This window comes from Galleria mellonella, unplaced genomic scaffold, assembly GCF_026898425.1.
Source record: "Galleria mellonella isolate WM207_F2 unplaced genomic scaffold, CSIRO_AGI_GalMel_v1 utg54, whole genome shotgun sequence".
Lineage (NCBI taxonomy): Eukaryota > Metazoa > Arthropoda > Insecta > Lepidoptera > Pyralidae > Galleria > Galleria mellonella.
This window is the reverse complement of record NW_026442114.1, coordinates 3,070,884-3,098,517: the sequence shown is the minus strand read 5'-3', so window position 1 is coordinate 3,098,517 and position 27,634 is coordinate 3,070,884. Positions and strand designations below refer to the sequence as shown.

Here is a 27,634-nt window from a genome sequence, read left to right as displayed (position 1 = left end):
GTGGGTGTAGTCAGAGGCGACTAAGGAAATTTAATAGTCGACGGATTGGTAGCAGCGTTCCTCTTAAAACATCTTCAAAGCCTAACTGCGGTTGCCAATTCGTTTGCCAAGCGTGGCAATTACTGGCCACCCCCAACCCCCCAAAGAGGCTTATGTGACAGTGTGTAACAGTGAACAGTTAAATGCTGATAGGTGATAAGAATGAAGGCAAAAAAAACTATTTAAAACTAGTTGATCGCTCTGGATATGCACGGACTCTACTGTCTTCTCACTCATTCACTCACTTTGAAGATTCTTTAAACCAATTTTTTTTTCACTTTTTTTTTTAATTTTTCGAATATTACCTTTCATGAATCTTGTCTTAACAATTACAATTACAAAAAGAATTAGCCAATTAGGTTCATCCATTCTGATGAGATGCTTACATACATTCGGTAATTTATTTTTATATATGTATGATTATAGATTTGCATATAATATACAATATTTATGTAGAATTTAGTATAATTATTTAATTATATATATATATAATGATTTGTAATTTATGTAAATATTTATTTTAACTTCTGTTTAGCACTATTACTGCCCACTCACTACTTCCTATGCCACTGTGTTAGGTTGACTGGAAGAAATCTCTTTTAGAGATAAGTTCGCCTTTGCTAACATTGTTATTAATTTATTGTTGTTACTGTATATCGTAGTGCAATAAAGAATATATATATATATATATATATATATATATATATATATATATATAACAAAATAATCCCCTTGTTTCCTGAAGCGACGAGCGACGTGATTCGAACTATGCTAGCGAGCTTTACGATAATCCAGGATATAGTTTTATACAAATAAACCTGTTAAATAGCTTTCTATTTACCACATTTAAACAAACAATTGGCTGTAGTCCAGGTATCTTTTTTCCGAACCGACTTCAAAAAGGAGATATCTAAATTTGGAGTTTTTTTTTTTATATTTGTGCCCCATAACTCTATCATTTCGACCTGTCAGAGTATATTGGGGGAAAGAGATTGATAGTAATTGAGACTAGCGGCCCCAATGCTAGCAATATACACTGTCAGGTCGATCTCCACGCGATTCCCTCTAGAAACCGTCGTAGCTAATTCTAGTGGAATTCGTTACGATGGATTGCTTTCAAGCTCACCTGTCACCCCTTACTCGTGCCCCGCGAGCGTATACCAATAGCGCAGGTGGGTTTTTTTTTTATTTTTATTAGGTGATAATGGAATGGTAACCCCGCCTGCGCTATCGGGATACGCTGACGGGGCACTAGTGATAGATGACAGGTGAGGATGAAGAGGCATGTCAGTTAGCCCATCGTGACGAATTCCACTAGAATTAATCACGACGGTTTCCAGGGGGAACCGCGTGGAGGTCGACCTGATAGGGTGTATTGCTAGCAATGGGTCAATTAGACCCCTTTCCCCCCCGCGCAGGTGGGGTTATAATTCCATTAAAATCCCATAAACAGACAGGGTATATTGTTAGCAATGGTGCCGATAGTCTCTATTACTAATCTATTACTTATATTATCATTCCTTCTATGTAATTCCTTGTTCTTAGAACCGTCGACAGCGCATTTGACAGTCGCATCTTTAATTTACAATAAGCGTCACTCACTTGACTTTAATAAAAAAGTATATGACAATACCCTGTCGCGAAATAAAAGTACGATAACGAGGGCTAAAGAGAAAATTATCTTTATTGTAATGAGTGGGACAACAAGGCGGTAAAAATATAGCATGTTTATGTTCCCGCTGGAAAGTTTAGCGGGGGCCCCGTGTTGCGACCGCGAAAACTGTGAACAAGCGCCTTAAAGATAACAATAAATCGGTAACATTTTAAAAGCTGAAATCCTTATTGATGTTATAAACGGAAAGTGAGTTTATTTGTTACTACCAGAGGGAGACTTTGTACAAAAATCGTTTGCTTGAGTACCTCTGTCTCATTCGTGTTTCAACCGAAAAGCAGTTGTGTTTGCATGGCTGTGTTTCGGTTTGAAGGGTGGGATATGGCGTGAATTTACAGGGTACAGAGGAATAACACCTTACTCCTCAGGAATGGCAACGCATGGGTGGTATCATGGGCGAAACAAAATACTCTGTTATAGATTTTGTTTACATACGTGAGTATTTTATTTTTACTGATAGGGCCCCATCACTGTGGGGATTTACCACAGACCCCAAATGGTACGCTACTGAGCAAAGTATTGATTAATATAATCATATCATTTTTATCTAACCTCAAACATTTCCGAACGCAATGCCACAATATCATTCTACTCTCCTATATAACTAAAGATTAAGTTTTACAAAAAAACCGACTTCAATTGTGACGGAACCAGTTATGTTAGTTAAAATTTAAACCACTGAATTGATTTTGATAAAAATAATATGGGGCCAATCTGTAAGTAATCCTTTGACATAAAAAAACTTTCTAATTCGATTTAAAAATGCCAAAGTTATGAGATAACAACAATAAAAAAATACAACCGCATTGAGATTTTTTTGAAGTTAAAAAGCGAGATATTTTGGCTATCTGTACTGTTACAATCTATGGTAATGTAAAAGAGGAAAAAAAACGTAGTAATATGTTAAAGCAAGATACATAGAAAAGTTATTTACGTACACGATTAAAGGGTGTAGCAAATTGACGGAAGTGAAGAACGAAATAAAGTCAAATTATTTTCGTGTTTTGAAGTATAAATTAATAAACCTAATTACTTGGGGTTTCGTGTACGGTATCTTGATGTAACTCGAATTAGAAATTTTATACGTGCATTTTATTTAGTTCGTTCTTATAAATTAAATGTTATAAGGCATTTTTTAAATGCTTAATTTCATTTGCGAATACGTTTCAATCAATTCGCAAAATAATATCTTCTGCGCTGTTTACAACTGACATTTTTTTTGCAATCGATCGGGTTTACTCTCTTACTGAACCTATATTTAATTTATTTTACACTTTGTTACATCATTTATAAAATAATAAATATAGTTAATATAAATGAGAAGTGATACAAAAGGCGACCTTATCGCTAAGCAATCTCTTCTAGACAATCTTTGGGCAGAGGACATTGAGAAAAAAGGGTAGGTGACGCACTATCATATCGCTAAATCTTTTCGTAATACGGTAAAAATCATATAACGCTGACTCCAAATAATAATTAGGGTAAGGGTAGGAAGATAATACAATAGGAGAGAATGAAAATAGAAGATGAAGAGAGAACACGAGAAAATAGTACATAAAGGAAGAGATAGACGATTCAATATATGATAATGGGATGGTAACCTCGCCTGCGCTAAAAGTAAAGTGTTTCCAGGGGGGGGACCACGTGGAGGTTGACCTGAAGGAGTATATTGCTAGCAACAGGACTGATAGTCCGCATTACTAACAATCCCTTTCCCCCCGGAAGAGACCGTAGAACTCAACAGAGGTTTTAAAGCTAGCGAGAATTTAAGTGCACCTAATGATGACAGGTAGTAAATACCATACTAATATGTCTTGTCTGGATTTCTTTGTACTTATGATTTTCTCTTTTAATCCAAGACATACTTGATATATATACGTATTCTTGAACACGTTCCGTTCTCTTAATTATTTTAAGTCTAAATACTTCTTCTGCTAAAATTGATAAAATAAATAAAACAGTTTTGTTCTTAAATCAATTAACATATATTTTTCCTTCACATACAACAAATATAATGCAAAATATTTGAGGTGTGCAAAAATGTTTATTACGATATTTCTTCTTATTGCCCCGACGCCTAAGTTCGCAGTCTATGTGGTAACATTTTCTTATTTTGTAATTTACTCAAGAAAAATGTTGTTTGAATTCCTTTGTAATAGGTTTTTTCTCGCGACAATATCGCTCTGCGGAAATAGCTTGTACACGTTTTCTTTGGATTATAAATACTATTGTTCTGGGAAAGAAATGGGTATTTATAGAATAAATAAATTAATATATTTTATAATATTAGTTTAATATAATTAACTATTGGTTTAATTATAATTCAGTCATTATTATATTTATACAAATAATGTGTAGAATTTAATAAATAATTAAATAAATAGGCAACTATGACAGAATGAAACCAAAACTAGCAAACTACAACAAGTAATAAAATTGTTGTTTTTGCTTACTTATGTTAAATATTAAACAAATTAAACAAATTTGCTCTGAAACTGGAATAAGCAATCCTGAGCCAATTTACGTACGTTTGTTTTTTAAACTGGACCAAAGGACTCTCGAATCCAGGGTTTTATTTAAGGAAGGTAATGAAAGATGGCATTTAAAAATTTTGAACATAAATAGGAAAAAATAAAAGATTACAATAAAAGAGACAAATAAAACAGAGAATAATATTAAACACAGTTCGAGTTCGAAGTACTCCGCGTAGGACATGTTGGCGGCGGGCGCGCGCAGGTGGCTCGCTCCGCCGTGTCGCAGCAAGTAGCGCGTCCACCAGAGGGCGCGCTCCAGCGGCCGCTGCGGCGCGTCCCGCAGCAGCGCGCGCAGCCTCGCTGTGTTGCGCCGGTAGCTGCAACCACCGACACGTTCACTGACCGCCCACTCCCTGTATCGTGCCACTATTCACTCGACACGATCTACTAACCTGTCATCTGTCACAACAGCGTTCACCGCTTCTATTAGCTGCTCCTCTGTTATGTGTTCCATCTCTAGTTTTACACCAATTCCGTGACGAACATATCCTTCAGCATTACCCCACTGGTCCCATATCAAAGGGATCCCTATCAGCGGTACACCGGCTTGTATAGCTTCATCGGTCGATTGCAAGCCTCCTTGGGTTATGAACGCCTTAATCTTGGGATGCTCTGTAACACGTCATTAAAGAACTACAAATTTATTAAAAATTTAAAAAAGCCTCGACACAAACAAAGCTGTAGAAACAACTGATGACCTTGAGACGCCTGCACGGATCTTCACAGATTTATTTGTTATACTCGTAAAAAGTTTTTGTTTTTTACTCACTCAAATGGTCGGCCTGTGGAAACCAGTTAGTTATTTTGACATTCTCCGGCTTCCCTGGCAGCTCATCTTCGGGCCACTTGAAAAGGAAATCATACGGTAGCCACGAGAACGCATTGAGAAGTACCTGCACTTTTGCCGAATACAGCTCCATATTCGCTGTAGTACCAAATGCTACGTATACTACGCCGTTAACTGAAGCTTCCAAGTACGTTAAGAGATCCTTAAATGAAGTGGTATTAATTATCTATTTTAGGAACATGATTGCAAGCAGGTTGGACTGCTCTTACATTGGTCACTGGTGTGAGATCTAAAATGGGATTGCCTTAGCTATGACCACATTTATCAAATAGTTTTTCTTTTGTATGATTAGTGTACTAAAACTTGATGATATCAAACGTTAACTGATGAATATAGGCTTCCTCCTATTGAGAGGTATTGCCAGTAGTTGCCATACTTGGCAAAGGGGTTGGTAACACAGTTAGGCTCATTCATTTATCTTCAATTCTTACAAATAATAATGAATCACTCAATGTGTTGCTAAGGGAAAAACTCAAAGACGGCTGTATCAATACTATAATAGTATTCTGTTTTTCAAATATTTGTTGAAGTCCGCGGAAGGTTCTTACAAAGAAAATTTTCTTTATTATTCACACTCTTGTTGACTCGGTTAGTTATAAATATGGACGTGAGTTTGTACATTTGTGTTTATTTATTATCTCTTGACGTTTTAACGACTTATACAATTTGGCATACACGCACTATATGCGACGGAGAAGGCCATAGGCTACTATTTATCCCGGTAAATGACCATATCCTGGTCACAGGACAGATGTAGAACGCAAAAGCCAGTTGCAAATAAAAAGTATTTTACATATTGGAAAGTGGTAACAGTTAGTTGAACTGAAGAACTCCGTTCTTTTACTAATTACTTCTAGTGCCTATATGGACTTTTGTTTGTTATTCCTATCAACTTGGCCGTTTGCGGTTTTATCAAGGAATTAAGTTAGTGTAGCAGTAAGCTTCCTACCTAACCTTGTCAACCCAAGTAAGTTTTTATGTATGAAAATTTAATCATGCATACATTACCTGATTCAAAGGAACTCAACTTACTTTGGGCAAAACTCTGTATGGCTTTAGATGTATTCCAAAAGTGTAAACTACGGAAAGTGGTACTGGACGAACGCTGTCCCAGACAGGATGAGTATTCAAACACAACATGTACACATTATTCTGCAAAATATCAACACTGGGCGTTGGACCGAACGGAGTGTTCTTTAACGCTTAATTGGAGTTTCTAGCTAGTGTTCCGCAAAATATTTCTTCAATTTGAAAGTCGTTATACAATTCTGATATTTCCTCCAAAACAGTAAGATTATAAATTCTTTTTCCCATAGTCCGTGGATACAAGAGAGGCTGTATGGGCGCGCCAATAATTTCGACATCTCCGTACATTTGTCCAAGACTACTGATTTGTACTATGGATGTCTTGTAAAAGTGTGATATCATCATAGTTACTTTCATAAATGATTCTATTAGCAATAGATCAAATTTTGTCGAATCACTAACGAGATTTTTAATTGCATCAGTTTGGAACTGTCTTTTAGTTATTTTAAGAATTAACTCCAGTGACTTTCTCATCATGGAGAAATCATCGTTTTGAGTCTCCGCCGTTATTTTTGCTATTCCTTCTCTCCATAGGTTGATAGAAATGTCCCGTACATCGATTTGTGTGAGATTTGTTGGTATATTTTCCTTAGGATACGGAGGCAACGGTGTAACAAGAACAACTTCATATCCTTCATCGAGAAATGCTTCGATATAAGACTGAGAGACTTGATGATGAATATAAAATAGACTTGGAAACACAGCTAGTATTCGAGCACTTTTTGTAACTGACAGATTAGAAATAAAACTGATCAATGCAACAATAAACCTCATCATGTCTAACTCGTGTTACAGCTGTTCGTGAAGCCAATGACTAAACTAGAAACTGTTGCTTTTATAACAACAGTTTGAAGATATCGTTAAATATGTACTTATTACTTGTTCTAAAATATTTGTTCTGTTCACTGTATTTGCTTATTTGTTAAATAAACGGCAATAGAGTGTACGATTGGATGGCTAAGGTAAGGTTAGGAAGCTATGACGACAATGAAAAGTTCAAACAAAGTGAAACAAAGATACCTCAAGTAGAAATATATATGTCGAAAACAATACAAAGCGCCAAATAGTATCTTTATATTTAGTAAGTAAACATTCGATAGCAATATTTGATTGTAATATGAATGTAGAGTCTCTTATATTTGTTACTAGCTGTTTCTCTCGACTTCGCCTGCATGGAACCCGTTATAAAAAATACTAATAGTATGGTATTGTATATGTATGGATGAATCGTTCAAAAAGAAGTAAGTACTACTCATGTCTATAGGCGACGGTTACCACTTTCCATCAGGTGGGCCGTCAGCTTGTTTGCCATTCTGAGTTGTATAAAAAAAAAAGTAAGTTCCCAATTCGGTTGTAATTTTCTTTATGTTTATTAACTCATAATTCCGTTAGTTGTAAATGTACATATGTTGTATGTTTCTTTATTGCAAATATTTTTTCATCGCGCCAAGTCTCGATTGTGTATTTACATAAAATATGTGTAAACAACGTGAATGTTTCGAAATTAACAACGAAAATATTAAAATACATACAAACATAGCGTAGGCAGAAACAATGGAACGCCAAATGCTTCGATTCAAACAAACCTTTTTCGCTTCTTCCACATTCATCAGTCTTTTCATACACGCTCGCCGGTTACGGGTACTTTTAATTTGGCCCTTCTTCAGCACGTCGCCTACTTGGTCAACATACGTCCGTCTAGGGCGGCCCCTACCGACATCTCCATTCATTCTCTCATCTTTACAGCATTTATCTTACATATAAGTAATTCAATTCTAAATTTATTTATACCACTGTGGTGGCAAACAAGCATACGGCCTGCAATACCAAGGTCATTACGGGTACGTTACCGATCCTGAAGATACCTTTTACCTTTACCGCTTTTTTGAAGTACCCCCATTGTATTGTATTGTAAAAATCTTTATTGTACATAAGTCAGATTAAATACTAGTAAATGATTTAGTATACAATGGCGGACTTATCCCATAAAGGGATCTCTTACAGTCAACCTTTGAGAAGCTGAAAGAAAACTGTAGAATGTATAAGGGTAATAACCGTACAATTAAAGATAAACTAAATAATACCCAGTAAAAAAAAAAAAATTGAATATATAACACAATAAAAACAGCTCCATATACCTACATATGTAAATAATAAAAGTAAATTAATAATAATATAACATTAATAAATAAAAACTTATACATATACACATACATATATACACATATACACACATACATATACATATACATATATATATATACATATATATACATACATACACATACATATATACACTCCTACATACACATACATGTATACATAATAAATACATATATTCACAATTGGCTCAATGAAGAGGGATTTTCAAAATAAAATTTTATGATACCTGCTTTAAAAGATTTCAGCGACTGTGCCATCTTTAAGTAATGTAATCTGTATTGTAAAATCTTTTATTTCTTTAATTTTTTTTGCCCAATTTTTATAAATACGCCTAACGATCTGTCGAAACCATAGCTTTACACACAACAAAGTATATTTGAAATGTATTTAATACATATTAAATACAACAGTATTGTTGTATTAATGACGTGATATTAGAGCAAAAGACATTATATATTATTAAATTTAATTAATTTGTATAATTAAACGGCAATTAGTGAATTAATTAATAATGAGTTACTAAAGTTCATTGTAACGGTATAAAATTTCCTCAAATGTGTTACAATATTTGCCTATACTTACACGTGTTTCTATAACTGAACGCCTTTTTTTTATACAACTTAGAATGGCAAACAAGCTGACGGAATGTGGACCTGATGGAAAGTGGTAACCGTCGCCTAAAGACATGAGCAGTACCGTGGACATAACAGAGTACACTGTTTCGCCCATGATACCCCCCATGCGTTGCCATTCCTGAGGACTCAGGTGTTATTCCTTTGTACCCTGTAAATTCACGCCATATCTCACCCTTCAAACCGAAACACAACTATGCAAACACAACTGCTTCACGGTTGAAACACGAATGGGACAGAGGTACCCAAGCAATCGACTTTTGTACAAAGTCTCCCTCTAGTACGCATATTTCGGGTATAGTGTATTTTTATAGGTGAAAATAAAATGGCAACTTTGCCTGCGTTTTTTTAATGGGTAATAATGGAATGTAAACCCCACCCGCGCTAACGGTATACACCGGCGGGCACCAGTGAACGATGATAGGTGAGGATGAAGCAGGTCAGTTAGCCCATCGTGACGAATTCAACAAGAATTGTTCACGATGGTTTCCAGAAAGAACCACGTGGAGATCGACCTAATAGGGCATATTGCTAGCTATGGGGCTGTCAAACTCCATTGCTAACAATCACTTTCCCCCCACTTTGCCTGAATTATCGGTTTACACTGACGGGACACCAGTGAGGTATGATAGGTGAGGAATATTGCACAAGAATCAACAAAGATGGTTTCCAAGGGGATGCGCATGGAGGTCGATTTGATAGGATATATAGTCAGCAATGGGGCTATAAGACCCCATTATTAACAATCCCTTTTTCCACTCAGTAAGAAAAGAAGAGAAATGTTAGGAATGAAGGTATTCAGGTATGAATGATACCGTAGATGTCAAATTATATTATATTGAACTCTTTTGTTAGCGGTATAATTATTTTCAGACACAGCGGTATAATTATTTTTTAAATGTTGACATAATTAACTAATTAAATGTAACAATTAATGTGTATTTAGAATAATTAATTGGACATACGTAATTGATAAATTTTTACTTTAAAATGTTAGCCACTAAGAACTAACTAACATGTGCTAAGACAAAATTTACATGCCTTTAGATAAGGCGAAATGTTTTTTTTTATACAACTTAGAATGGCAAACAAGCTGACGGCCCACCTGATGGAAAGTGGTAACCGTCGCCTATAGACATGAGCAGTACCATTGTTAGTGTAGCTCAGTTGCCATTTAAGACCTTTGTAGCACATTTCGGACAAATAAATAATTATTATAACTAGAGATCCGACCGGCTTCGCACGGGTAGATAGGATTTTCAAACATAATATGTTACTCGCTGATGAAAGCGGAATTGCTAAAGAAGTAGAAGAATTTTTTAAATTGGTTGACTAGCTTTTATGCACTGTCATCTGCCTGGGTACATCTGACCCATTCGTGTTTCTGCTGTGAAACAGTTGTGTTTGCATAACTGTGTTTCATATTGAAGGGTGGGATATGACAGTGAAATTACAGGGTACAGAAGCGTTACAACTTAGCCCTGAAGAATGGCAACTCATGAGGAGTATCATGGGCAACAAATGATACTCTGTTATGTCCATGGTACTGCTAATGTCTATAGGCGACGATTACCACGTCGCATCAGGTGGGCCATCAGTTTATTTGGCATTCTAAGTTACATAAAAAACAAATAAACAATTAAATCTTGTCTCTTTAAAATTTTAGTATAAACAAACATAATCATTCACAAACGTTCGCGCCCGATTAGAGTACGGTCAAAATGTATAACAACGCTTCCTCGGTAAATGTACAAGCTCAGAGACAACAATTAAACACAACGGCATTTAACCATAAAGCCCCGTGAAATTTACATCCCTCGGTCGGTGCTGAGAATTGGCGGGGTTTTTTTTTACAACACAGGGGGCAAACGAGCACACGGCTCACCTGATGGTAAGTGACTACCGCCGCCCATGATCACCCACAACACCAGCGGCATTGCAGGTGTGCTGCCGGCCTTTTAAAAAGGAATATACTCTTTTCTTGGACGTTATGTTGTCGTATCGGTTCGGAAATACTGTTGCTGGAAGTTGACTCCAAAGAATGGTTGTGCGTGGAAGGAAGTGCTTTGAAAAACGCACGGTTGAAGACCGCCACTCGTCCAGATGATTGGGATGAAACTTTAGTTTGTTTAGAAATAAAAATGGAATAAAATGTACACTGATATTGCAATTACTATCATTGTGTCAGCCTTTAACTGACCACTGCTGAACATAAGCCTTCGGCTTGAAGGGTTTTGCCAGTAGTTGCCACCCTTGGCAGGCGGATTGGCAACCGCAATCAAGCTTTAGCGATATTTAAGAGGGACGCTGCTGCCCATCCCTCGCCCTCCTTTAGTCGCCACTTACGACACCCACGGGAAAGCAAGGGGTGATCTATACCGGGACCACACGGCAATACTGCAATCTATATTAATCTACTAGCTTTCAGTCCCGACTTCGCACGGGTGCAATGTAGCAACAATGCGGTGTCGGGAGGAAAGTGCTTGTTAGTAATGGAGACTGAGAATCCCATTGATAGCAATATACCCAACCAGGTTGACCTCCTCGCGGTTCCCCCTGGAAACTATCATGGTTAATTCTTGATGGATTCATCATGATGGGCTAACTGGCCTGTTTTCATTCTCATCTATCACCCTTAACTGGTGCTCCGCCAGCGTATCCCGTTAGCGCAGGCGGGGCTACCATACCATTTACACCCATAAAAAAAAACAATGCGGTGTCAGTGTGGAGTGATTAATAAAATTACTGTTGTATCCGTCTAAACAGCAGTTAAACTCCACATAATTTGTATAAACTTTTTTAAATATTAATAATCTTATAGAAAGCTATCTGTATGATATAGAATGCATACGCTGATTTTTTTGTAGTTCTAATAAAATGAGCATGCGGTTTAACTTTCTCTTTTTTTATACCACTGAGGTGGCAAACAAGCATACGGCCCACCTGATGGTAAGCGGTTACCGTAGCCTATGAACGCCTGCAATATCAAAGGTATTACGCGCGCGTTGCCGACTCTGAAGAAATCTCTTTACCACCCTTTTGAAGAACCCCATGCTGTAGTTTCTTGGGAAAACCTCGGCAGGGAGCTCATTACATAACCTGAGTGTTCGTGGGAGAAAACCTCTCTTTCTCTGGGAGAAAAGTTCTCTTTTCAACGGAAAGCAATACAAGGACTCTTAATCGTTCTTTATTGCGAACTCCGATTGATTCTGACCTAGCGTATTCACACTCTTTTGTTGTGGCTGCAATTAGATTATGGAACACACTGCCTCATGAAATTAGAAATAGCCCAAGCATTGGGATTTTCAAATCACGTCTGAAGAACTATTACCTCTCACAATGCTGACGTACGTACTTATTATATTTGTGTATTATATATAATATATATCTAACTATTTATATGTATTTACTTATATATATTTTTATTTATCTATTTTTTACTATAACATTTAAGTCGATTGGTACACACGTATGACTGTAACTACTAATGAACTGTCAGTTTTCTCATATTGGGTTTGCTGGAAGAGATCTCTATTGGTGATAAGCTCGCCTTTGTGCACTATTATGTTTGTTTTTACATTTCAATAACCTTTTGTGTACAATAAAGAATAAAGAACAATTCCATCATATATTATATTTTGGTATGAGAAAAGAATAAAACTACATTTGTTTCTTGTTCTCGCTCCTGTTTTATAGTTGTTAGCTGTAATGTTAATAATATTATTTAATAAAAACAAATTTATTATAAAATATTTACTAACATAATAAAACGGTAACTGGACAACGTCTGTACATGGGTTATATTTAAGAAAAACTTATATAACAGTTCTTATTACCAGCAACAGAAGTCAAAATATTTTGAAAATTTTGTCTATCTGTCCGTACCGGAATCACACGAAAACTATTGCACCAAATTGGAGACTGTTTTCACAGTTGTGTTCCTGAAGGTCTAATTTAAAATATGGTGTATGTTTTATGTTAATACGCCATATATAAGTGGTTTCTTTTATTGATATTTCTACTTCTGAAATCCATGCTTACGTCAAGTCAAAAGCTAGTGCATAATAAATCGCTGGCTTCATTTGTATTGTTTTAAATATATCTATATTTTACATTTATGAATTTACTTTTCAGGCCTACAAAGCACTGCTTATATAACAATATTACATACTTATCATAAACAAAACGTAAACAGCAGTATAATAGAATGCTACAAATAAATAAAACAGAGAATAATATCAAACACAGTTCGAGTTCGAAGTACTCCGCGTAGGACATGTTGGCGGCGGGCGCGCGCAGGTGGCTCGCTCCGCCGTGTCGCAGCAAGTAGCGCGTCCACCAGAGGGCGCGCTCCAGCGGCCGCTGCGGCGCGTCCCGCAGCAGCGCGCGCAGCCTCGCTGTGTTGCGCCGGTAGCTGCAACCACCGACACGTTCACTGACCGCCCACTCCCTGTATCGTGCCACTATTCACTCGACACGATCTACTAACCTGTCATCTGTCACAACAGCGTTCACCGCTTCTATTAGCTGCTCCTCTGTTATGTGTTCCATCTCTAGTTTTACACCAATTCCGTGACGAACATATCCTTCAGCATTACCCCACTGGTCCCATATCAAAGGGATCCCTATCAGCGGTACACCGGCTTGTATAGCTTCATCGGTCGATTGCACCCCTTCCTTGTGTTATAAACGCCTTAATTTTAGGATGTTCTGTAACACGTCATTAAAGAACTACAAATTTATTAAAAATTTAAAAAAGCCTCGACACAAACAAAGCTGTAGAAACAACTGATGACCTTGAGACGCCTGCACGGATCTTCACAGATTTATTTGTTATACTCGTAAAAAGTTTTTGTTTTTTACTCACTCAAATGGTCGGCCTGTGGAAACCAGTTAGTTATTTTGACATTCTCCGGCTTCCCTGGCAGCTCATCTTCGGGCCACTTGAAAAGGAAATCATACGGTAGCCACGAGAACGCATTGAGAAGTACCTGCACTTTTGCCGAATACAGCTCCATATTCGCTGTAGTACCAAATGCTACGTATACTACGCCGTTAACTGAAGCTTCCAAGTACGTTAAGAGATCCTTAAATGAAGTGGTATTAATTATCTATTTTAGGAACATGATTGCAAGCAGGTTGGACTGCTCTTACATTGGTCACTGGTGTGAGATCTAAAATGGGATTGCCTTAGCTATGACCACATTTATCAAATAGTTTTTCTTTTGTATGATTAGTGTACTAAAACTTGATGATATCAAACGTTAACTGATGAATATAGGCTTCCTCCTATTGAGAGGTATTGCCAGTAGTTGCCATACTTGGCAAAGGGGTTGGTAACACAGTTAGGCTCATTCATTTATCTTCAATTCTTACAAATAATAATGAATCACTCAATGTGTTGCTAAGGGAAAAACTCAAAGACGGCTGTATCAATACTATAATAGTATTCTGTTTTTCAAATATTTGTTGAAGTCCGCGGAAGGTTCTTACAAAGAAAATTTTCTTTATTATTCACACTCTTGTTGACTCGGTTAGTTATAAATATGGACGTGAGTTTGTACATTTGTGTTTATTTATTATCTCTTGACGTTTTAACGACTTATACAATTTGGCATACACGCACTATATGCGACGGAGAAGGCCATAGGCTACTATTTATCCCGGTAAATGACCATATCCTGGTCACAGGACAGATGTAGAACGCAAAAGCCAGTTGCAAATAAAAAGTATTTTACATATTGGAAAGTGGTAACAGTTAGTTGAACTGAAGAACTCCGTTCTTTTACTAATTACTTCTAGTGCCTATATGGACTTTTGTTTGTTATTCCTATCAACTTGGCCGTTTGCGGTTTTATCAAGGAATTAAGTTAGTGTAGCAGTAAGCTTCCTACCTAACCTTGTCAACCCAAGTAAGTTTTTATGTATGAAAATTTAATCATGCATACATTACCTGATTCAAAGGAACTCAACTTACTTTGGGCAAATCTCTGTATGGCTTTAGATGTATTCCAAAAGTGTAAACTACGGAAAGTGGTACTGGACGAACGCTGTCCCAGACAGGATGAGTATTCAAACACAACATGTACACATTATTCTGCAAAATATCAACACTGGGCGTTGGACCGAACGGAGTGTTCTTTAACGCTTAATTGGAGTTTCTAGCTAGTGTTCCGCAAAATATTTCTTCAATTTGAAAGTCGTTATACAATTCTGATATTTCCTCCAAAACAGTAAGATTATAAATTCTTTTTCCCATAGTCCGTGGATACAAGAGAGGCTGTATGGGCGCGCCAATAATTTCGACATCTCCGTACATTTGTCCAAGACTACTGATTTGTACTATGGATGTCTTGTAAAAGTGTGATATCATCATAGTTACTTTCATAAATGATTCTATTAGCAATAGATCAAATTTTGTCGAATCACTAACGAGATTTTTAATTGCATCAGTTTGGAACTGTCTTTTAGTTATTTTAAGAATTAACTCCAGTGACTTTCTCATCATGGAGAAATCATCGTTTTGAGTCTCCGCCGTTATTTTTGCTATTCCTTCTCTCCATAGGTTGATAGAAATGTCCCGTACATCGATTTGTGTGAGATTTGTTGGTATATTTTCCTTAGGATACGGAGGCAACGGTGTAACAAGAACAACTTCATATCCTTCATCGAGAAATGCTTCGATATAAGACTGAGAGACTTGATGATGAATATAAAATAGACTTGGAAACACAGCTAGTATTCGAGCACTTTTTGTAACTGACAGATTAGAAATAAAACTGATCAATGCAACAATAAACCTCATCATGTCTAACTCGTGTTACAGCTGTTCGTGAAGCCAATGACTAAACTAGAAACTGTTGCTTTTATAACAACAGTTTGAAGATATCGTTAAATATGTACTTATTACTTGTTCTAAAATATTTGTTCTGTTCACTGTATTTGCTTATTTGTTAAATAAACGGCAATAGAGTGTACGATTGGATGGCTAAGGTAAGGTTAGGAAGCTATGACGACAATGAAAAGTTCAAACAAAGTGAAACAAAGATACCTCAAGTAGAAATATATATGTCGAAAACAATACAAAGCGCCAAATAGTATCTTTATATTTAGTAAGTAAACATTCGATAGCAATATTTGATTGTAATATGAATGTAGAGTCTCTTATATTTGTTACTAGCTGTTTCTCTCGACTTCGCCTGCATGGAACCCGTTATAAAAAATACTAATAGTATGGTATTGTATATGTATGGATGAATCGTTCAAAAAGAAGTAAGTACTACTCATGTCTATAGGCGACGGTTACCACTTTCCATCAGGTGGGCCGTCAGCTTGTTTGCCATTCTGAGTTGTATAAAAAAAAAATTAATTTCCCAATTCGGTTGTAATTTTCTTTATGTTTATTAACTCATAATTCCGTTAGTTGTAAATGTACATATGTTGTATGTTTCTTTATTGCAAATATTTTTTCATCGCGCCAAGTCTCGATTGTGTATTTACATAAAATATGTGTAAACAACGTGAATGTTTCGAAATTAACAACGAAAATATTAAAATACATACAAACATAGCGTAGGCAGAAACAATGGAACGCCAAATGCTTCGATTCAAACAAACCTTTTTCGCTTCTTCCACATTCATCAGTCTTTTCATACACGCTCGCCGGTTACGGGTACTTTTAATTTGGCCCTTCTTCAGCACGTCGCCTACTTGGTCAACATACGTCCGTCTAGGGCGGCCCCTACCGACATCTCCATTCATTCTCTCATCTTTACAGCATTTATCTTACATATAAGTAATTCAATTCTAAATTTATTTATACCACTGTGGTGGCAAACAAGCATACGGCCTGCAATACCAAGGTCATTACGGGTACGTTACCGATCCTGAAGATACCTTTTACCTTTACCGCTTTTTTGAAGTACCCCCATTGTATTGTATTGTAAAAATCTTTATTGTACATAAGTCAGATTAAATACTAGTAAATGATTTAGTATACAATGGCGGACTTATCCCATAAAGGGATCTCTTACAGTCAACCTTTGAGAAGCTGAAAGAAAACTGTAGAATGTATAAGGGTAATAACCGTACAATTAAAGATAAACTAAATAATACCCAGTAAAAAAAAAAAAATTGAATATATAACACAATAAAAACAGCTCCATATACCTACATATGTAAATAATAAAAGTAAATTAATAATAATATAACATTAATAAATAAAAACTTATACATATACACATACATATATACACATATACACACATACATATACATATACATATATATATATATATACATATATATACATACATACACATACATATATACACTCCTACATACACATACATGTATACATAATAAATACATATATTCACAATTGGCTCAATGAAGAGGGATTTTCAAAATAAAATTTTATGATACCTGCTTTAAAAGATTTCAGCGACTGTGCCATCTTTAAGTAATGTAATCTGTATTGTAAAATCTTTTATTTCTTTAATTTTTTTTGCCCAATTTTTATAAATACGCCTAACGATCTGTCGAAACCATAGCTTTACACACAACAAAGTATATTTGAAATGTATTTAATACATATTAAATACAACAGTATTGTTGTATTAATGACGTGATATTAGAGCAAAAGACATTATATATTATTAAATTTAATTAATTTGTATAATTAAACGGCAATTAGTGAATTAATTAATAATGAGTTACTAAAGTTCATTGTAACGGTATAAAATTTCCTCAAATGTGTTACAATATTTGCCTATACTTACACGTGTTTCTATAACTGAACGCCTTTTTTTTATACAACTTAGAATGGCAAACAAGCTGACGGAATGTGGACCTGATGGAAAGTGGTAACCGTCGCCTAAAGACATGAGCAGTACCGTGGACATAACAGAGTACACTGTTTCGCCCATGATACCCCCCATGCGTTGCCATTCCTGAGGACTCAGGTGTTATTCCTTTGTACCCTGTAAATTCACGCCATATCTCACCCTTCAAACCGAAACACAACTATGCAAACACAACTGCTTCACGGTTGAAACACGAATGGGACAGAGGTACCCAAGCAATCGACTTTTGTACAAAGTCTCCCTCTAGTACGCATATTTCGGGTATAGTGTATTTTTATAGGTGAAAATAAAATGGCAACTTTGCCTGCGTTTTTTTAATGGGTAATAATGGAATGTAAACCCCACCCGCGCTAACGGTATACACCGGCGGGCACCAGTGAACGATGATAGGTGAGGATGAAGCAGGTCAGTTAGCCCATCGTGACGAATTCAACAAGAATTGTTCACGATGGTTTCCAGAAAGAACCACGTGGAGATCGACCTAATAGGGCATATTGCTAGCTATGGGGCTGTCAAACTCCATTGCTAACAATCACTTTCCCCCCACTTTGCCTGAATTATCGGTTTACACTGACGGGACACCAGTGAGGTATGATAGGTGAGGAATATTGCACAAGAATCAACAAAGATGGTTTCCAAGGGGATGCGCATGGAGGTCGATTTGATAGGATATATAGTCAGCAATGGGGCTATAAGACCCCATTATTAACAATCCCTTTTTCCACTCAGTAAGAAAAGAAGAGAAATGTTAGGAATGAAGGTATTCAGGTATGAATGATACCGTAGATGTCAAATTATATTATATTGAACTCTTTTGTTAGCGGTATAATTATTTTCAGACACAGCGGTATAATTATTTTTTAAATGTTGACATAATTAACTAATTAAATGTAACAATTAATGTGTATTTAGAATAATTAATTGGACATACGTAATTGATAAATTTTTACTTTAAAATGTTAGCCACTAAGAACTAACTAACATGTGCTAAGACAAAATTTACATGCCTTTAGATAAGGCGAAATGTTTTTTTTTATACAACTTAGAATGGCAAACAAGCTGACGGCCCACCTGATGGAAAGTGGTAACCGTCGCCTATAGACATGAGCAGTACCATTGTTAGTGTAGCTCAGTTGCCATTTAAGACCTTTGTAGCACATTTCGGACAAATAAATAATTATTATAACTAGAGATCCGACCGGCTTCGCACGGGTAGATAGGATTTTCAAACATAATATGTTACTCGCTGATGAAAGCGGAATTGCTAAAGAAGTAGAAGAATTTTTTAAATTGGTTGACTAGCTTTTATGCACTGTCATCTGCCTGGGTACATCTGACCCATTCGTGTTTCTGCTGTGAAACAGTTGTGTTTGCATAACTGTGTTTCATATTGAAGGGTGGGATATGACAGTGAAATTACAGGGTACAGAAGCGTTACAACTTAGCCCTGAAGAATGGCAACTCATGAGGAGTATCATGGGCAACAAATGATACTCTGTTATGTCCATGGTACTGCTAATGTCTATAGGCGACGATTACCACGTCGCATCAGGTGGGCCATCAGTTTATTTGGCATTCTAAGTTACATAAAAAACAAATAAACAATTAAATCTTGTCTCTTTAAAATTTTAGTATAAACAAACATAATCATTCACAAACGTTCGCGCCCGATTAGAGTACGGTCAAAATGTATAACAACGCTTCCTCGGTAAATGTACAAGCTCAGAGACAACAATTAAACACAACGGCATTTAACCATAAAGCCCCGTGAAATTTACATCCCTCGGTCGGTGCTGAGAATTGGCGGGGTTTTTTTACAACACAGGGGGCAAACGAGCACACGGCTCACCTGATGGTAAGTGACTACCGCCGCCCATGATCACCCACAACACCAGCGGCATTGCAGGTGTGCTGCCGGCCTTTTAAAAAGGAATATACTCTTTTCTTGGACGTTATGTTGTCGTATCGGTTCGGAAATACTGTTGCTGGAAGTTGACTCCAAAGAATGGTTGTGCGTGGAAGGAAGTGCTTTGAAAAACGCACGGTTGAAGACCGCCACTCGTCCAGATGATTGGGATGAAACTTTAGTTTGTTTAGAAATAAAAATGGAATAAAATGTACACTGATATTGCAATTACTATCATTGTGTCAGCCTTTAACTGACCACTGCTGAACATAAGCCTTCGGCTTGAAGGGTTTTGCCAGTAGTTGCCACCCTTGGCAGGCGGATTGGCAACCGCAATCAAGCTTTAGCGATATTTAAGAGGGACGCTGCTGCCCATCCCTCGCCCTCCTTTAGTCGCCACTTACGACACCCACGGGAAAGCAAGGGGTGATCTATACCGGGACCACACGGCAATACTGCAATCTATATTAATCTACTAGCTTTCAGTCCCGACTTCGCACGGGTGCAATGTAGCAACAATGCGGTGTCGGGAGGAAAGTGCTTGTTAGTAATGGAGACTGAGAATCCCATTGATAGCAATATACCCAACCAGGTTGACCTCCTCGCGGTTCCCCCTGGAAACTATCATGGTTAATTCTTGATGGATTCATCATGATGGGCTAACTGGCCTGTTTTCATTCTCATCTATCACCCTTAACTGGTGCTCCGCCAGCGTATCCCGTTAGCGCAGGCGGGGCTACCATACCATTTACACCCATAAAAAAAAACAATGCGGTGTCAGTGTGGAGTGATTAATAAAATTACTGTTGTATCCGTCTAAACAGCAGTTAAACTCCACATAATTTGTATAAACTTTTTTAAATATTAATAATCTTATAGAAAGCTATCTGTATGATATAGAATGCATACGCTGATTTTTTTGTAGTTCTAATAAAATGAGCATGCGGTTTAACTTTCTCTTTTTTTATACCACTGAGGTGGCAAACAAGCATACGGCCCACCTGATGGTAAGCGGTTACCGTAGCCTATGAACGCCTGCAATATCAAAGGTATTACGCGCGCGTTGCCGACTCTGAAGAAATCTCTTTACCCCCCTTTTGAAGAACCCCATGCTGTAGTTTCTTGGGAAAACCTCGGCAGGGAGCTCATTACATAACCTGAGTGTTCGTGGGAGAAAACCTCTCTTTCTCTGGGAGGAAAGTTCTCTTTTCAACGGAAAGCAATACAAGGACTCTTAATCGTTCTTTATTGCGAACTCCGATTGATTCTGACCTAGCGTATTCACACTCTTTTGTTGTGGCTGCAATTAGATTATGGAACACACTGCCTCATGAAATTAGAAATAGCCCAAGCATTGGGATTTTCAAATCACGTCTGAAGAACTATTACCTCTCACAATGCTGACGTACGTACTTATTATATTTGTGTATTATATATAATATATATCTAACTATTTATATGTATTTACTTATATATATTTTTCATTTATCTATTTTTAATTATAACATTTAAGTCGATTGGTACACACGTATGACTGTAACTACTAATGAACTGTCAGTTTTCTCATATTGGGTTTGCTGGAAGAAATCTCTATTGGAGATAAGCTCGCCTTTGTGCACTGTTATGTTTGTTTTTACATTTCAATAACCTTTTGTGTACAATAAAGAATAAAGAACAATTCCATCATATATTATATTTTGGTATGAGAAAAGAATAAAACTACATTTGTTTCTTGTTCTCGCTCCTGTTTTATAGTTGTTAGCTGTAATGTTAATAATATTATTTAATAAAAACAAATTTATTATAAAATATTTACTAACATAATAAAACGGTAACTGGACAACGTCTGTACATGGGTTATATTTAAGAAAAACTTATATAAGAGTTCTTATTACCAGCAACAGAAGTCAAAATATTTTGAAAATTTTGTCTATCTGTTCGTACCGGAATCACACGAAAACTATTGCACCAAATTGGAGACTGTTTTCACAGTCGTGTTCCTGAAGGTCTCATTTAAAATATGGTGTATGTTTTATGTTAATACGCCATATATAAGTGGTTTCTTTTATTGATATTTCTACTTCTGAAATCCATGCTTACGTCAAGTCAAAAGCTAGTGCATAATAAATCGCTGGCTTCATTTGTATTGTTTTAAATATATCTATATTTTACATTTATGAATTTACTTTTCAGGCCTACAAAGCACTGCTTATATAACAATATTACATACTTATCATAAACAAAACGTAAACAGCAGTATAATAGAATGCTACAAATAAATAAAACAGAGAATAATATCAAACACAGTTCGAGTTCGAAGTACTCAGCGTAGGACATGTTGGCGGCGGGCGCGCGCAGGTGGCTCGCTCCGCCGTGTCGCAGCAAGTAGCGCGTCCACCAGAGGGCGCGCTCCAGCGGCCGCTGCGGCGCGTCCCGCAGCAGCGCGCGCAGCCTCGCTGTGTTGCGCCGGTAGCTGCAACCACCGACACGTTCACTGACCGCCCACTCCCTGTATCGTGCCACTATTCACTCGACACGATCTACTAACCTGTCATCTGTCACAACAGCGTTCACCGCTTCTATTAGCTGCTCCTCTGTTATGTGTTCCATCTCTAGTTTTACACCAATTCCGTGACGAACATATCCTTCAGCATTACCCCACTGGTCCCATATCAAAGGGATCCCTATCAGCGGTACACCGGCTTGTATAGCTTCATCCGTCGATTGCAAGCCTCCTTGGGTTATGAACGCCTTGATCTTGGGATGCTCTGTAACATGTTATTATAAAAAACTAGCGACCCGCTCCGGCTTTGCACGGGTGTAATGCTGATACTAAATATACCTACATACTACAGAATGTCCTTATAAACAAAGTTTACAGCTTTTTTGTCATTAGACAATACAAACATGATAAAGTGCTATAGGGAGAAGCGCGGCCTTCGACGCGCTACTTATAAGCACGCGCCGTCGGCCGACCTCGTACCGCCGCCCCGCTATGTCCCTGCATTTTAAATCCTAAAACATCTTCGGAAATATTTTTTTAAATCACGTGCTGTAAAGAGACATATTGATCTATATTAAATGGACAATATATTTAAGGTACATAATTAGATAAAAATTAATGCTGTAATGCTTAAAATCACTTCGTAAATAAGCCATTTTTCCCGTAATATGTAAAGGATAAAAAATGGTTACTGTGAGTTATCCTTAAGAGATAGACATGTACCATCGAGAACTTTTTTGTTGACCTTTATAAAGTGTACAATACTGCAGTACATGATTTTGATTTATCTCGTGGGATTCGGCCAGCGTTTGCAATGTAAGCGCAAAAAAATGTGTTTATTTACGATATCACATTAGAAACCTCTAGATTTATCAGTATTCCTACACAATATTATGCATGTATACATATAAACTTTCCTCTTGAATCACTTTATCTATTAAAAAAACCGCTTCAAAATTCGTTGCGTATTTTTAAAGATTTAAGCATACAGATGGACAGACAGCGACAGCGACTTTGTTTTATACTATGTAGTGATGATGATGATAGTGATAGTGATAATAATCTATTATCTAATAAACGAAAAGAGCAAATAGGCTCTGAAATCGACGTCTATGAATGAGTTATACAATTAGATATACAAGACATATGGGATGAAAGATTACTCCTTTCTGTCTGCCTGTGCTATAAAGTTTCTGACGTGAAAACTACTACAAAAGGGTAATCCTTAGAATATCTATTATAAACGTATGGTATCAATGTTGACTTATTCATATCAACATGAACTACGATTATTGTAAAATGTTATGATCATCATGAGGCATTTATTACAAAAAGTTTTTGAATGGTGTTAACTTATGAACTTACTCAAAAGATCGGCCTGTGGAAACCATTTAGCTATTTTGACATTCTCCGGTTTCCCTGGCAGCTCATCTTCGGGCCACTTTAAAAGGAAATCATACGGCAGCTGCGAGAACGCGTTGAGAAGTACTTGCATTTTTGCTGAGTATTGACATATATTCGCCGTTGTGCCAAATGCTACGTATACCACGCCGTTGACCGAAGATTCCAAATACGTTAAAAGATCCTTAAATACAGAAACAGTAAATAATATTTACCATCAATTTTATCAATATGGAGTCATTACGTTTGGTATTTGTAAATGTACCGTCTTTTTCCTTTCACATAAAAATATGAATCTATCATAAAATATTTAAAATAATTGCATATGGATAGAGCTGCTTTTGTACTTCTAAATTAGCAGATGACCATTTATAAATTTATATAGAGTTTGATGGTCTAATCCTAGGAAATAATATTTATTCAAGTAAATTTAAAGTACAAATAGCTAAGTAAGTGACCCTATAGCAAACCAGTCTCTACTACAAGCAACATCGCTCAATTCAATTGGGGCATCGATGGCCCAGCCATAATTGCGTTCAATTACAACAAAATATATTCTCCTTATCAATACATTACCGAATTTTACTGGAATCAACTAACTTGGGGCAATTTCGAGTACGGTTTTTGATGTACTCCAAAAGCATAGAGTACAGAAAGTGGTACTGGACGGTTGGTTTCCCAGACAGGATGCGAATTCAAAAACAACATATGCACATTGTTCTGCAAAATATCAATACTGGGCGTTGAACCGAACGGAGTGTTTTTTAATACTTCATTTGAGTTGCCAGCCAATGTTTCACGATATATATTAGAAAGCTGAAAGTCTTTATACAATTCGGATATTTCTTCAATAATAGTGAGGTTGTAAATTCTTTTTCGTTGAGGCCGTGGATACAATAGAGGTTGTACAGGAGCTCCAATATTTTCGAAATCTCCATACAATTGTCCAAGACTACTGATTTCTAATACAGGTATCTTGAAGTAATGGGAGATTATTAAGGTTGTTTTTATAAATGCTTCTGTTAGCAACAAATCAAATGTTTTATTTTTATCACCAATAAGATTTTTAATTTCATCCGTTTGGAGTTGTTTTTCGATAATTTGCACAATCAATTCCAATATTTTCCGTGACATTTGAACATCGTTCTTGCTTTCCGCTATAATCTTTGTCGATCCTTCGGTCCATAGGTTGAGAGAAACGTTCCGTACATCGATCAGTGTAAGATTTCTTGGTATCTCTCCTTTAGAATACATACTACATGGAGTAACAAGGACTATTTCGTGTCCTTCATCCAGAAAAGCGTCAATGTAATTGCGATAAAATAAATGATGACTGTAAAACAGACTCGGGAATACTGCTAGTATTCGTGCACTTCTAACGACCGATAAATCGAGAACAGCACAAATAACAAGTGCAAAAAATAACCCCATTTTAACAGAACCGTACAATTGACGTCCGCAAAGAAAATTACAGTACGTAATATATTATATTTTTAGTCTAACAACGAGGTTAAATACTATTTCTGTTCTGATATTTACTCAACTGGTAAGGTTCTTGCGTAAAATGTGATAGATATTTTATGTTAATTCTATTAAGATTATTATACTACTTTGTATCCGTCGCTTCGTTCGTGTAACAAAACATGTGAGGATATGTTGATTGAACGAATTAAAATAGCCTATGTTTGTATTGTTATTGGTTTACTCAATGCAAACTGAATTAAAACGGTTGCTACTTATCATTTACTTCTTTCATATAAAGATACATGAGCTTTTTCAGTCTCCGCTTTTTAAAAAGGATTTTAGTTCAAATGCAAGTACATATTGTACCTATCTAGTATTCCTATAAAAAAGTACTTTTAAAACACTGAATAGAAATGATTGCATAATTGGGACGAATGCGCTCTATTTTCAATGCCTCTTTTTAGTCTCGCATTCTGAATTTTCATTCTTTTTAATATCAGTGACCTACTTAACATCAATTCACTTAAATAGTAGATAATTTTTTTATTTCCTTCTTACAATATACAAAATACAGTATACATTTATTTTTAATTCTTTTTATCTAGGATCAAAAAAGGTCAAGGTATAATGTTTAACAAAGATCACCTGCGAATTAAATGGTAATGAAATTACATGTAGCATAGTATAGTGGCATACGATAATTTGGCTTTCAGGAATGGTAAACCATTAGGAGTACCTTTCATACTGGGGCTGGGGTGATACCTGTGGGAAAGTATTGTCCCAATGGTCCTGGGGCATATGCTAATATACCGGCGCATCCCCCGAGTGGTAGGGTGAACACGCCATCCACCCTATCTTAAGAGAGGAGACCTGCTCTTACCATCAGGGGACGGGTCGCTGCCGTCGGAGTTGTGGTAAGTGCGAAAGCGAACCCATGTCTCCGACATACACCCCCACCTTACGGGGGGGATTCCCACAGTACCCATTCACCTCCCACAAGGTGTATGGGTCTGCATATAGCATTTTCAAGACGTTAAAAAAAAAGGAGTACCTTTCACAGCTGTGACCTCACGTTCACTACTATGAATTATTATTGTAATATATTTGCGTGCTCTAAAACTTATTTTTAACCCTTTGCATTTCATTGTCGCCGTATTTGCGACATTAAAATGCTAACATTAAATCCACTGTCGCGGCTACGGCGACACGGTTGTTTTACTGACTCAGTGCCCTTAATACTTAGATAAGCGAAATCGTCGGTTTGTTTATTTTATAGTATTTAAGATATCTGTATTATATTTACATTATAATCAGTTCCTGATAAGTCATTGGTATCCTCTATGATTTGATAGACTGGATAGCAAGGGTTAATTATTTCTATGTCATTATTTCTATGCTTTATAATAAAAATGAGAAAAATGTTATGAACGGAACCCTCCGTGTGTGAGTTCGGCTCGCACCTGACCACTTTTATTTTTATCATAAAATATTGACGTCATGTAATCGTGGTACTTATTAAATTCATGTTAAATATCTCTCGTGTTTGTTTTAATCAAGTAACAGCTGTGAAACTCTATTGTGATTACTGCTACAGAATTTAATATTTGAAGAGGTCTAATGACAATCATTTGACCGTCAGATTTTTTTTATGCAACTTATAATGGCAAACAAGCTGACGGACGACCTGATGGAAAGTGGTAACCGTCACCTATAGACATGAGCAGTACCATGCACATAACAGAGTATACTGTTTCGCCCATGATACCCTCCCATATGTTGCCATTCCTGAGGACTCAGGTGTTATTCCTCTGTACCATGTAAATTCTGTTATTTCAAACTTTATAGTGGAGGGATGGGCAGCATTGTCTCTCTTACAATATATCCAAAGCCTAACTGCGGTTGTCAACCCTGCTGCCAAGCGTGACAACTATTAGCTAAACCCCATCGAGGAAGAAGCTTATGTGTTCAGTGTGTGCAGTGGATAGTTAACGACTCATATGATGTTAAGCAGTAACATCCATTTCATAGTCAAAAGTACTTGTATTATCTGTTTCTATTTGAGTGATTTTTTGTTTGTACTGCTTTGTTTTGCCAACCCTGGGAGTCATCTCGATAGGGAGACAAACTGATGTCGGAAGCGAGTGAGGGGTACCGGATAAACTGGCTGCCCACCTCAAACTGAACACCAGTCGAACTGACCGGACGCCGGTTTTTGCGGTCGCCGAATGTTCCTGTGCGAGGAGACGTTTCGTATCGCCAATTTTGTGATGTAAAACATGAGGTAGATTGTAATTTTCAAATGAAATAAAATACAGTATGAAGTAACTTCAACAGTGCCTTTAATTCTGTTGACAATGACGTTCTTTTAAGCATCCTTTCATCTCTTAACATATCTCCAGCTATAATCAATTGGATGTTTTCTTCCACGAACACTCAGGTTATGGAATGAGCTGAGTCGGCAACGCGCGCGTAATACCTCTGGTATTGCAGGCGTTCATAGGCTACTGTAACCGCTTACCATCA

At 36.8% G+C, this 27,634-nt stretch overlaps 2 protein-coding genes and 1 pseudogene across 2 annotated transcripts in view; all 3 read right to left on the bottom strand.

The window, feature by feature from the left end:
• The window catches only part of LOC113517257 (uncharacterized), a 321,201-nt gene that overhangs the window by 19,161 nt on the left and 274,406 nt on the right, over positions 1 to 27,634 (bottom strand). The gene's annotated exons all lie outside the window — the stretch shown is intronic.
• Positions 12,946 to 15,757, bottom strand: LOC113511347 (UDP-glycosyltransferase UGT5-like; annotated as a pseudogene).
• LOC128201541 (UDP-glycosyltransferase UGT5-like) lies at positions 21,496 to 25,657 on the bottom strand. The gene is made up of 4 exons (XM_052898855.1): positions 24,248 to 25,657; positions 23,612 to 23,831; positions 22,292 to 22,511; positions 21,496 to 22,216 (listed from the first exon to the last, which is right to left on the bottom strand). Exons 1-4 carry the CDS (start codon positions 25,076 to 25,078, stop codon positions 21,895 to 21,897), a joined length of 1,593 nt encoding a protein of 530 aa, XP_052754815.1. The 5' UTR covers positions 25,079 to 25,657; the 3' UTR covers positions 21,496 to 21,894.